Raw genomic sequence first — 13,458 nt, 5'->3', positions numbered from 1 at the left:
TTTTTCAAATATTTACTGGCCATTTTTGTTCTTATTCTGTGAGTTACCTCACCTGTTCATAGCTTTGCCTATCTTTCTACTGAGTTGTTTATACTTTTCTTACAGACGAATAAGAATACTTTTATTCTGTCTCTTTTACATGTTATAAAATATCATCTCCTCCTCTCCTGGTTTTATTTTTGCTTTTTAAAATAATTTCCTTTTGTCACATAGAAGTTTTTAATTTTGATGCAGCAAGCTTAACCAATCTTGTCTTTTGCAGCTCTTACATTCAATGCTTAAGAAGGTGTTTCTAATCTACAGGTCATGAATATTTTGTCCTATATTTTATTCACATAATTTAATATTTCTTTTTACATTTAGATAATGAGCTCATCTGGATTTTTTTCGTGTGTGAATGGTAGCAGATGGAGAGCCAAAATTCCTATTCCATTTACTTGAATGGTCAATTTCTTTCTGGCACGTTCTGTAAATGCCTCCTTTATTCCATATTAGATTTTCATATAGACAAATCTCCATCTTGACGGTATCCCACTCCACTGAATTTGTATTCCTGCACCAATATAGTCCTGTTTTATTCACTATAGTTTTAAGACATGTGTCTGTATCTGGTAGGGAAAGCTCTTTCTTATTCTTATTTTTCAAAAAATCCTTGTCTGTTTTTCTTTTTTTTTCCTAAGCTTCCTTATGGGTTTCAGGATAAGTCTGTCAAGTTCTATAAAATAATAAGGAAAAACTGGCTTTGAGTTATATGGGAATCTTCTGTACTATTTTTCTGTAAAGCTAAAATGATTCTAAAAAATAATATCTATTAAAAATGAAAAAAGGAAAGGGAAGGGAAGACCAGCTGTGGCTGGGATAGAGAAAGAAAGGGGGACTCTAAAGTGAGACGAGTCTTGAAAGATGAATAAGGGCCATGTAATGTAACACTTCTTGGACACATCTAGACCTTTTCTTTCTTTATCCTAAGAGCAATGAAAAACCTATAAAATATTTTATGCAAGGGACAAACATATTTTTACCTTGTGTTTCAGAGAGTTCTATCTGACTGTAATTTGTAGAATGGATTTTACATCCTAGAGTGAATGCAGGTAGACCAAGTAACAGATATTGGTAGCTTGGACCAGGGTGGTGGTGTAGACACATTAATGAGAAATATAAAATACACAATTGCTAGAACTTGATAAATTGGGTGTTCTTTTTGCCTGCTTTCTTTCTCTGTCTCTCTCTTTTCCTCTTTCTATCCTTCCTTCCTTCTTCTTTCTCAGAGTTGCCAAAGATTTGTCTGTTTTATTGGTCTTTCCTGACCAAAAGTCAGCTTTTGGTATTATTGATCAACTTTACCACTGTTTCTAATTCATTAATTTCCGCTTTTCTATTTATTAATTCCCTTAACAACCACACAGTATTACCTTTGACTGATGGTCTATTCGATAGCAAGTCTGCTGGAACTGGCGTATCTCTCTGATGATGTGTGATATCTAATAAAGAAACAATAACAACGAAAGCAAAGCAAAAGGATTGCATCACATTCTTCTGGGCCCTACCCACAAGCAGTCAGGCATTTTCTCCAGTGAAGTGTTGGAGCCGTGCCCTATCATTCTCTATGCCCAGGGGTTTCTTGCCCTTCAAAGAGTCACATGAAATGTAAACGGCAAGAAGATATTGCATTCACAATCAGAAGAACAGGTAGCACCGGGTGACCTCAGGTTCAGCAGGTGGTTTACCTCAGGTGGTAAACTCTGGGTGTTATTTTCCTGGGCTCCTTGCTTCTAACTTGGTGCTCAGAACCTGGTTGTCCAGCACAAAGCTTTCAGCACCTATCACTGCTCCATCTTAGAGAGTCATCCCTGGAGTTATTCCCCACCCCTTTGCCCACAATGCAAGCTGCAACACCCCTGCTGACAATCAGCCACATCACGTATTAAACCTGATGGCCCCCAACTCTTTCACCTCAAAATGAAAATGCAAACAGTAACCTCCATGACTTAGCCTCCCTCTTCTCTATAAGCCATTGAAGTCATCAAAATAGGCTGATTATGAAATTACTACCTACCATTCTCATTTTGGAGAAATTGACAAGGCCTTCCTCAGTAAAGTTTGGTGTTCCTTCTTCAATAAATGCTAGGTCTGTCAGGTACATCCCCAGATAAGGAACAGCTGGGGGGTTACAGCTGCAAAACCAAGGAACACTGTTCTCAAGCTCATTCACAGAAATATTGAATTCCCTCCCCTGTTTAACAGGATGTAGTATACTGCTTCAATCCTGAAGAATAAAGTCTTTTAATCCCATCTTCAGAAGCAGTCTCCTGATATTAAGAGTTTTAAATACATCTCACAATAGACTATAATAGAAAATTACAGCCCATACTTTACAATGTGTTTGAGACAATGGTGCGTTCAAACAATAGGATGCCTTACAGACAAATACAAAACAGGTGCTGGCAGTACTTGGAAACTAGCCGTTTGAGCATGTAGGAACCCCCTGAGCCCTCACCTCCTTAGAGTATAAACAGGAAACTTTAAAGAACTGGGTAGAAAAATCAATGTGATTAGAGCTTGTAAAGCTTGCGTTCTGATTTAGTTAGTATTTCAGTGTTTTAGAAGGTATAGACTTAATTAATATCACGACCGCACACTACATAGATGCCTTGTGTTTGGTTTTTGAGGCGGGTGCACTTGGTCTTCTCAGAGTCAAGAGTGAGGCCATGGACTTTTCGACCAGAGACAACTGGGTCTGAGTCCCAGTATGACCACGTACTGAGTGATGCTGGTCAACCTCTATGAACCACAGTCTCCTCATCTGTAAAATGGAGACAATAAAACTTATCTCTTTAGTTCACTGTCAGGCTTAAATCAGACACATGGAGCACTATGCATGGCGTCTGTCATGGAGTAAGGATCTGGTGTAGTTCTTCTACTGCTGTTGTTGTTCCTACAAGTCTTCTGTTTGCTTATGGCATCACAGGACTAACGTTTTCCAGAGCAAGTCAAGTATGTGCAGTAGATCATAAGAAAACCAGCTGCAGGAGAACAGGTTCTATTCTCTCTCTCTCTCTCTCTCTCTCTCTCGGTCTTTCTCAGGAGACAGTAATGACCCAGCAATAAAAGGCCACAAATACATAACAATAATTAATAGGTCCTAGAATATTTTTGAAAAGTCACAAGAAATCATGTACTGTGCTTAGATTAATAAATATCAAACCAAGAAACTTCTTATAGTAAAACATGTTTGATTTTATAGTAAAAGCTGGCGATGTTTTCTTCTTGCTTGGGACAGTCTACATGCCATGAGTATATCCACAAGACACTGTATGCATAGTATTTCAAACGAAAAGAAAAATAAGGAAAATATCTAGATGATGGAAGTTATTTCCCATTTGTTTTTCTTTTCAAAGCAAAGTAGGAGGCAGGCCACTATGTGTATATTGTAAACATTATTTAAATATATTTTTGCATTATGAATAACTTAATAATTAAAATAAACATACTTTTTAAGGGTTTCTCTGAGATTTTTAAATCTTCCTTCAGATGAAACAGTCTTCTGAAGTTTGTCCATTAGAGCTTTTGTCTAGAAAGAAACAAATAAATTAGTATGTCATGAAAATTTTCCTATGTTTTGACAAGACAGGTAGGGTTACCAAAAGATGCTCAATTCCCTTCTACAGTGGCTGGGGCTGACACCTTTGTCAGACTGTTGTTATGTGACAGACATGGGGCGTTATGGTTAAATTTCATGTTAAAAAAAATAACATGTGGAGAAGAGAAAGTGACTACACTGCTCATTTAGCCAAAAAGAGGAAAATCCATAGAAAAAAATTGCAATGGCACAAGAAACAGGGATTTAAAGAACTGACAAAGCACTGTTGAATTAGGGAACCTTAAAGGAGAGGTCTCATGTCAGGTGGTTTTCAGGGTGAATCTTTCTGCGTGTTAATTTCCAAATTATCAAAACACAGACTTGGTTGCTTGGCTATCTTCTTCTACAAACCGCTTGTTTTGTGATCATAGTCATCAACTTGTTAGAGAAGTATAACTGATGTTTGCCAAGAAATAAAACTGTTGTCGACATCGATCTGGAGTCTCTTCCACGGACATGGGAGAATGGTAGGGTGGCCCTTGGGGGTGATGACCCACCCCTGGTAACACCCATGCCCAGGCAAGGGAGCAGGGACACTTGGAATGCCCAGGCTGGGACCCCTCAGATGACTCTGCCTCAGTCTGGGGAGGAGCTGCACGCTTCAGGAGAGCTTTCAGAATGACTCAAAGGGCTGCCTTCCTCATCCTGCTTCCTGAGGACTCTGAAAGAGGACAGCCAGCAAGGTCTGGGCAGGGGTGGAGGGATAGGAGGGGGCTGGGCTGGGCTGGGCAGGCCTCCTGCCTGGCCCAGAGCTGGCCTTCGGTGAAAGAAGCTGCAGAAATATAGTCTGTCCTATAGCCACAGAGCAGATTCAGTGGGCTTTATAGTGCACATTTACCAGGCCTTCTGGATGTCGCCCAGACTGGACTCAGATCTGAGGAAGAGACAGCTACAGAGCAGACAGTATGACGAGAGCATCTGGAGCAGGGCATATCTGCAACCAGGCACTACCTGTTGTGACTAGACTGAGGTCCTGGGCCCCAGAGGACAGTCCATCACCCATCCTAAAGCCCCTTTAGATGATACATATATATGTGATTGAAATGGTATTTAATTTATTATGCCTATTTAATGCCCCTACAGGTAGTACATTCAAATTTGAAAAAAAAAAGAAAAAGATTTTAATATTAGTCTTATCACCCCTATTCCTTAGTCCATTATCTCTGAAGCTGCATCCTGTCAAACACACAAATATCACTTAAGTCAACTATGGGGAAGGCCTAACGTTTCCTTCTTTTTCTCTCAAGTTTTTAAATTCCAGTTAGTTAACATAAAGTATAATATCAGTTTCAGAGGTAGAATTCAGTGATTCATCACTTATACACAACACCCAGTGCTCATCACAAGTGCCCTCCTTAATACCCATCACCCGTTTAACCCACCCCCACCCCGCCCACCTTCTCTCTAGTAAGCCTCTCAGTTTGTTTTCTGTAGTTTAGTCTGTTTTCTCTTTGCCTCTCTCTTCCTGCCCCCTCCCCATATTCATCTGTTTTGTTTCTTAAATTCCACATATGAGTGAAATCATTCAGTATTTGTCTTTCTCTGACTGACTTATTTTGCTTGGCATAATACTCTCTAGCTCCACCCATGTCTTGCAAATGGCAACATTCCATTCTTTTCTATGGCTAATATTCTATTATATATAATATACCACATCTTCTTTTTCTATTCATCAGTTGATGGACATTTGGGCTCTTTCCATAATTTGGCTATTGTAGATAATGCTGCCATAAACATCAGAGTGTATGTATCCCTCCGAAACAGTATTTTTGTATCCTTTGGGTAAATACCTAGTAGGGCCACTGCTGAATCATAGGCCTAATGTTTTCTTAAAGAAGATTTAAGAATCCCTTGGTACCAACTTCAGATGAAAAAGAAATGGGGGAAAGTGAATGAAAGAGAAGGCAGAGGAGTGACTTACTGACCTCGAGGAAATGTGACAGTGTGTGTGACAGGATAATATGCTCTTTGTGTCTAATGCCCAATGGCTAAGGCCAACATTGTCTTAGGGGGAGGCAAAAGCTAGCCACAACAAGGGCATCAGTGTCCAGCTTTTCGATTCTGATAAAGCTGTCTGAAACCCGTTTTAAAAACAGTATTTCAACAGCCATCATAACAGAAATCTCTCAAAAAAACTAGGAAGAGAGGATAGTTTCCTCAATTTTATAAAAAGCATTTACAAAACACCTACAGCTAGCATTATCCATAATGGTGAAAAACTGAATGTTTTCCCCACAAGGATGAAGACAAGGAAAGTATGTCTTTTCTCACCACCCTAATTCAACATAGTATTGGAAGTTTAGCCAGAGCAATAAGGCAAGAAAAGGAAATAAAAGGCATATGAATTAGAAAGAAAGAAATAAGACAGATCCTATTTACAAGTGACAACTGTCTATATAGAAAATCCGAAGGCATCTACAAAAAAGCTCCTAAGACTAATTAGTGAGTTTAGCAAGGTTGCAGATACATCACCAACATAAAAAAAAAAAAAAAAAAAATCACATTTGTATATACTAACAATGAACATGTGGAAACCAAAAATAAAACCACAGTAATATTTAAAATTTCCCCACAGAAAATGAAATATTTAGGCATAAATCTAACAAAACATATACAGGACTTTGCATGCTGAAAATTTCAAAATGCTGGTTTAAGAAAGCCTGAAGAAATGGAGAAACATACTGTGTTTGTGGACTGGAAAATTCAACATAGTAATAAGACTCAACATTGGTTTAATGAAATTTCAATAAAAATGTCAATAAAGGGGCACTGGGTGGCACAGGTGATTAAGTGTCTGACTTTTGATTTTGGCTCAGATCACGATCTCACGGTTCATGAACTGGGCTCTGTGCAGACAGGGCGGAGCCTGCTTGGGATTCTTTCCCTCCCTCTCTCTCTGCCCCTCCCATACTTGATCTCACTCTTTCTCTCTCAAAATAAATAAACATTAAAAAAATCTCAATACAGTTTTTTTAGACATATTTTTTTTTTACTAAAATTTATATGGAAAGTCATAGCACCTAGAGTAGCTAAAATAATTTTGAAACGGAAGGATAAAGTGGGAGGAATAGAGAAAGAACTCTCAGATCTCAAAGGTGAGAAAAAAATCCAATTAAAAAATAAGCTGCAGACATTTCATTGAAGAGAATAAACAGATGGTAAACTAGCATATGAAAAGATGTTTAACAACATTAGCCATTAGGAAAATGCAAATTAAAACAATAATGAGATATCAAAAGGGCTAAAATAAAAAACTGTGATAACACCAAATGTGGGCAAGAATTTGGAGAAACTAGCTCACTCATACTTGGCCGATAGAAGTATAAAGTGGCGCAGCCACTCTGGAAAAGAATTTGACAGTTTCTTATAAAACTAAACACACAATAACCATATGATCCAGCAACTGCACTCTTAGGCATTTATCCCAGAGAAACAAAAAGTTATAGTCACACAAAACCTATACATGAATGTGCACAGCAGTTTTATTTGTAATAGCCTCAACCCGAAAATAATCCAGATGTTCTTCAAGGGGTGAATGGCTAAAACGTCCTGTATTTATACCATGAGTACCACTTAGCATTAAAAAGAAACTAAATACTGATACATGTAACACCATGAGTGGATCTCACGGGAATTTTTAAAAAGGCAATCTCAAAATGTCATATACTGTATGATTCCACTTATATAATGTTCTTGAAATGACGAAATTTTATGGAGATGGAAAACAGATTTTTGGTCGCCAGGAGTTAGGGAGGGGCAGGGAGGAAGCGGCTATGGCTATAAAAGGGTGGCAGGAGGGATCCTGGTACCAAAACTGTGTTGATCTTGACTACTGTGGTAATAAAAGGGCATAAATGTAAATACACACAGACACAAATGAGTGTATGTAAAACTGATGGTTTGAAGGAGGTAAGTGGACGTTTCCAATGCTAACCTCGTGGGTGGGATATGTTTATACTTACACAAGAGTTTACATCGGGGGGCAATTGGTGTAGGGTATAGGGGATTTCCATTATCTTTTACAAACTGTATGTGAACCTACAATGATCTCAACATATAAAGTGTTTTTTTAAAAACAGTACTTATAGAAGCTGTGGCTTTTATTTGCAAGGTCCAGGCTTTGTTGACAGAAAAAGAATTTGCCTCTGGCACCAGCAGGATGTGGAGGAGTCTGGAAAATTCCCCCAACGCCCTTTGAGAGGCCCAAGGTAGCTGTCTGCTAATAAAGGAGTAAGCCTGCCCACCACGGATCACCAAGGGCAGGGAACCTTGTAGGAAAGGAAGGACACACCCGATTTCAGAGGACCAGCAGAGCCAGTGAGAGCTGAAGGGCAGGTGAGCTCAGCTAAGCCCTCAATCGCTGCGGCCCTTTGATGGGCAGACCAGGCAGACCATACATACACCTGACATAGGCAATTCACGGCAGCCCACACCCAGTGACCGGCTAGCAGAAGGCTACAATAGGTGGGTGCACACAGCCTCCCTCAAGCCCGGAGGAGCCCTTCCCAACACCCACCAACACCCAGGGAGAAAGCCAGGAGAAAGGGCACGGAAGAAACTGATTTCATTTGCACATTGAAAATATTGAATGAAAATGAACAAACTGAATCCAGTTAAATGAAAATTAAGAGGGTTTTCTGTACATCTGAGTCATTATGCCAAAACTTTACTATATAAAGGACAAACAAAAAAAAGTGAACATTGAGGTCCTAAGGCATTCATACCCTTGCTTTGGGGAGAAAGAATGGATCTGCAGGACATCTCTGTGTTCACTCGGAATCAACGTTATGTTCTCCAAATAATTTTGGAAACAACTCCAGTCAACTACACTGTTTGAAGTTGTCCCAAATATGTTATAATGAATGTTTTGGGTTGTATTTGCTTTTCTAAATTAACCAATTAGAAGTGCACATGAGTGGAATCAATTAAGTGGTAAGAACGCAGTAATTACCCGCACTGGCACCTTTCTTTGGCAACTGAGCTGCTCGATTCAGTTAATTATTTCCTCATTAGTAATATTTCTCTTGGCTCTTGTCTCCCGGCCTCTCCTCTCGGCAGCGGGATGTGTCACACGCTGGCGCTCACCTGCTTGGACACCTTGGCCCAGGTTTTCTTCAGCCTATAGATGGCACTTCGGTTTAAGGCCGAGGTGATCTCCAGCACGCCATTGTAGTTGTGCAGGCATCGGCAAATGTCCGCCACTGCCACCCACTTCTCTATTGCGTTGGCACGGGAGCTGATATCGGCATAATTCATTATCTGGGAGGCCACCAGGTTGCTCATCTGAGACAGTGGAAAAGCCAAGAGAGACCAGCCAAGAGTCAAAGCAATGCATTCAGGCAAAGTGCCTAATTTACCCACGGAAATGTCAGGAAAGCAGGGTGCTGAGGGACAGGGAGATCACAGTCCGTATTTAGATACCAATCTTCTGAAAAGACTGAAGTGTATAGTAATAATAACAAGAAACTAATGGGAACCTGTTCATCCTCAGAGTGAACAGGAGGGGTTGTTTGGAATCAACATGTTGGGAGGAAAGGATCACTTTTTTAATCAGTAATTTTGATGAAGGAGTTATTTCCAGTAATTGAGGAAATGAAATAGAATAAGCTGATCCTTGAGGAATGGCAATCTTCGCTAATTACGGGTTTCACTTTTGTGGGGGAAGGTGCTCTCCACATGCTCCTTCGCCCCCAACATGTGGGGACCAGGAAGCTCCAGTTATCACGGGAAAGAAAACACATTTACCCCCAATCAAATCAAATTCTAACCCAATACACTTTGAAGCCAGACACATTTAGGGAGAGGGGAAGAGAGAACATTTATTCCTTTTTATCTCTCTGGACTTGTTTCCATCAGAGTTAATAGGACTTACAGTTTCAAGGCTAAGTACTGTAATTCTATTAATTGAAACCAAGAGAAAAAGAGGCAGCAGCTGAAGCAGCTCAATATTTAGAATATGGAAAGGAAAAGAACAGCTTAGGACTGATGACTAACAGAGAACATAGGATATGTAATCTTACATCCATACACTTAATCTAGTGGGTATACCCATTCTTTGACCATTCCATAGGTATGTTAGATCTCACAGTGCCTCAGAATTATCATTGTATATATTCATTAAAAATTTTTTTGTACTGAGCTCCTAGACAAGGCCTTCTTTTAGGTTCTCAAAACAGGACCAAATAAATGAGAATACCTGATCTCAAGGCACTGAGCCTAGTTAGGCAGCAAGGTGAAGGGAGACAGACATAAACAAGTAAATATCACATAGTGAAATGCAAAGCTAGGTCTGCATGGAGGGGTTTGAGAACATGGAGGTAGCATGGGGCATTTGGCCAAGTACAGACGAGGCTTCCAGAAAGAGGTCATGCCTGCACAGAGTCCTAAAGGCTGACCAGGAGTTAGCCACTGCTTCCCATCAAAGGAGAAGAGCATTTGGAAAGGGACAGAGGTAGAAGGCACGGTGTAACAGAGGATCTTGCAGGCATCTGAGGAGCACAAGGAAGCCATGAGAGGCACAGACGCCAGGTAAGCAGGGCTCCTGTAGGCCTGGTTGAGCAGCTGGGACTGTATGCTGAAGGTGAGAGGAAGCCACTGGCAGAATTTTGTTATGAAAACGGTATAATTAATTGGTCTTCCAGAAAGGTAACTTCTGTGACACTGTATGAAGAAGGGACTTGGGGGACAAGGAGATGGCAGGGGCGATAGTGAGTTAGGAGCTCCTAAAGAAAATGATGAAAAATCAAATCACGGTCATGGCAGTGGGAAAGAAGGGGAAAAGAAGGGTCTGGGAAATATGTAGATTTAGGGTTCACTAATATGTTCGGGAGCGAGATGGGATGGGTAGCAGAGAAGGAGTCAAAGATGACCTCTAGATTCTATGCTTGGATGAGTGAGCGTGTGGTCTTGGCCACTACCCAAGACTAAGAATAAAGCATCAGATGTAGAAGTAGGCTTGGCAGGTCTGGGAGGTACCAATGAATGATAAGTTCCATTTGCAATCTGTTGAAGGCACAAAATGAGTGGTCATCCTGGTAGACACATGAGAGTCTGGAGCCTGGGAATGAACTTCTGATTTGATTGTTTGTTATATCCCAAGTGTATGTAGGCACAGACAATACAGGCTTGTTTTCTACAGCAGGGGCTCTGCTTCTCAGACAGTAGTCTACAGGGGCCATGTGTCCTGTCCTTTAGGCACCGGGGCCACGGATGCTCATCATGAGATAACATTCACTCAGCGTATATGCAGTCTGCATGTACCCTGTGCAAAATACCATCTCGGGAATTTGTTGTTTTGTATTTTGATTCTGGATGACTTATTAATTTACCTACAGGGATCCTGATAGTCTTCTTCTTCTTTTTTTTTAACATCATCATTATTCCTACTGTAATCTAGTAGAACTGGAAAGGGAGCCTTCCCTTTGCCTAGATAAGCCTGAAGATACTCCCACATATGTGGTTCTGCAAAAGGACTGAGATGATTAGAACAGAACCAGTTAGGAGTTAGGAGTTGGTGGGTTTAACAGGAAGGCCATCTTACTGCTAGAGAAAAGCAGAGCCGGGAGATGGACTGACAGCTGGTCAGCAGTGTGCACAGCTACAGCAACACTGTAATTATGCTCAAAGGGGTCCCTTCCAAGCCTGGAATGCATATGTGCTGAATGTTCAGTAATAATGAGGGTGATCTGTACTAACCCAACCTTACTGTCACGAGCACCCCTGGGAACCGGTGACACATGTGCTATTAGAACTAGTCAGTGTATGACCATGAAATAATGATGATTATGCTAAAATAATAGCAGCGACCTATGCATTATTGAGCACTTGCCAGACTTAGGTACCACCAAGAGTGAACCTCATGTCTGGAAGTTAAATGGAACTTATTACACTTGGAGCTCTTAGAGAAGATATAAGCTTTTTTTTTTTTTTTTTTAACATTTCATCAGTTCTGTTTTAGAGAAGGAGTCTTAAGACCCTGACTCATCTTCCTACAACATGCCCACATTTTATTTTTATGGCTACTCACATCATTGAAGTGCTGGCTGGTTTTCATAATGTAAGGTGTTCTTTCATTTTTATCCAGCTTCATCCACCCCTGCCCAAGAAATTCTCTGTAAGTTCAAAACAGAACACAAGACCAATTTAGTTTCTTAAATGGTGGCTATGATCCTGAACAATGAGTATGATTATTATATATATTAACTTTGACATTGCCCAACATCTAGTGCTCCTTACCGACTCAAATGAATTTTTGCTCATCTCTAGTATTTTACCACTCAATGTCAAAAGAAAAAGATTTTTCAATTTTCACCTTTTTCTTAGAAGAGTTTGAACTTTGTAAGGATTGCGATCATTATAAAAACTTCTCTGAAAGTGGTAAACAATGGCCAACACAGAAGGAATAAGTACTAATTCAGAAACCAAGACTATTTTCACTGGATCAGCTTTAAAAAATCTTAAGCCCTGGGGAGCCTAGGTGGCTCAGTCAAGTTAAGCATCTAACTTCAGCTCAGGTCATGATCTCACAGTTCATGACTTCGAGCCCCACAAAGGTCTCTGTGCTGACAGCTCAGAGCCTGGAGCCTGTTTCATATTCTGTCTCCCTCTCCCTCTGTTCCTCCCCACTCAAGCTCTGTCTCTCTCTCTCAAAAATAAATAAACATTAATAAATAAATAAATAAATAAATAAATAAATAAATAATCTTAGGCCTTAGCAGAAGGTCCAAAAAGATCCATCACCACCAAAAACGTTAACCAAGAACAACATGTCTTCCTCCACTTTGCTCTGATATTCTCCAGGACAATGTCAATTCCACGGGCAGGGATTTTCCTTTATTCTCCCCAGAGCCCAGAACGGTACACATGGTAAAGGCTGAATAAACAAACACTGTTGTTACCACTTCATGTAGTGAAGGCAGTTACAGGGGTGGGAGCTCAGCCTGGTGGAAGGTCTTTCTTCAGAATAACATCCCTGCTCCTTCACTTCACCCATGAGCAGGCCACCAGATCACAGCAAGCAAGGGACAATCAAGCTGGAGCATACAGGGATTATTTTGTATAGGCATTAAAAAAAAATAACCTGAAATGCAATTACTCTGACACAGTCTTAATCCAGAAATGTTGGCTGAGTCCCTGCAAAGGGTTTTTTGTTCCTTCATGTTCCTGCAAGGCTGTTGGACATAAAGGTGTGCCAGTTCCACAGACAAAAATAATTGGTAGATGTTCCCATCAGCAGGGTGGGGACAGAGAAGAGAAGAGAGGAAGGGTCCCAGGAAGGGTCCCAGGAAGAGACCACCCATGGGTGTTCAGCCTTTCTCTTTCTCTTCCTCCACAGAGGTCATGTTCATCTCCCCACCAAATCCCCACTGCACTAGAGGGGAGTCAGGAGGTGGGGCGGGGGGGGAGGGGGAGAGGCACTGTGGTTTCTAACTCAAGTCTTCACTCCAGTAGTCACTGGTTCATTTGTAGAGCCAACAGGCCACATTCCTTCCCTCCATCCCCTGCCCCGCTTGTTCCTGGGTAGAGAGGCGGGGAGGGGAAGAAGATAAAACACATAAAAGAAAAGTCTGCAGGGGCATCTCCTGGCCTCGCCCCTTATGCCTCTCTGACACAGCTTCAGCTCTGACCACCCATCGCCATACCTGACTCTCCATCATCACGATGTCCTCTCTTCTACATACAACATGGGTCACCGTTCATATCTCATGCCCAGCCCCTGCTTTACCGGCAATTTAGCTATTTCACAGAGGACATGTGCCAACAGTTGTCATTTGTCCAGACAAAGGCCTTGTTTGTGGAGCTACGGATTGTTACAGCTT

General features: G+C 40.9%; 1 protein-coding gene across 2 annotated transcripts in view; it reads right to left on the bottom strand.

Annotated features, from left to right (window-relative positions):
• RASGRF2 (Ras protein specific guanine nucleotide releasing factor 2) overlaps window positions 1-13,458 on the bottom strand; it is a 240,783-nt gene that overhangs the window by 4,855 nt on the left and 222,470 nt on the right. For both annotated transcript variants that reach the window (XM_030323851.1, XM_030323860.1), the window contains exons 22-26: window positions 11,667-11,751; window positions 8,726-8,923; window positions 3,492-3,571; window positions 2,057-2,174; window positions 1,413-1,481 (exon numbers count right to left, since the gene is read on the bottom strand). In XM_030323851.1, the coding sequence (XP_030179711.1) occupies window positions 1,413-1,481; window positions 2,057-2,174; window positions 3,492-3,571; window positions 8,726-8,923; window positions 11,667-11,751 (550 nt within the window). The remainder of the gene's footprint in view (window positions 1-1,412; window positions 1,482-2,056; window positions 2,175-3,491; window positions 3,572-8,725; window positions 8,924-11,666; window positions 11,752-13,458) is intronic.

This window comes from Lynx canadensis, chromosome A1 (genome assembly GCF_007474595.2).
Source record: "Lynx canadensis isolate LIC74 chromosome A1, mLynCan4.pri.v2, whole genome shotgun sequence".
Taxonomy (NCBI): domain Eukaryota; kingdom Metazoa; phylum Chordata; class Mammalia; order Carnivora; family Felidae; genus Lynx; species Lynx canadensis.
This window is presented reverse-complemented; position numbering and strand designations above follow the sequence as displayed.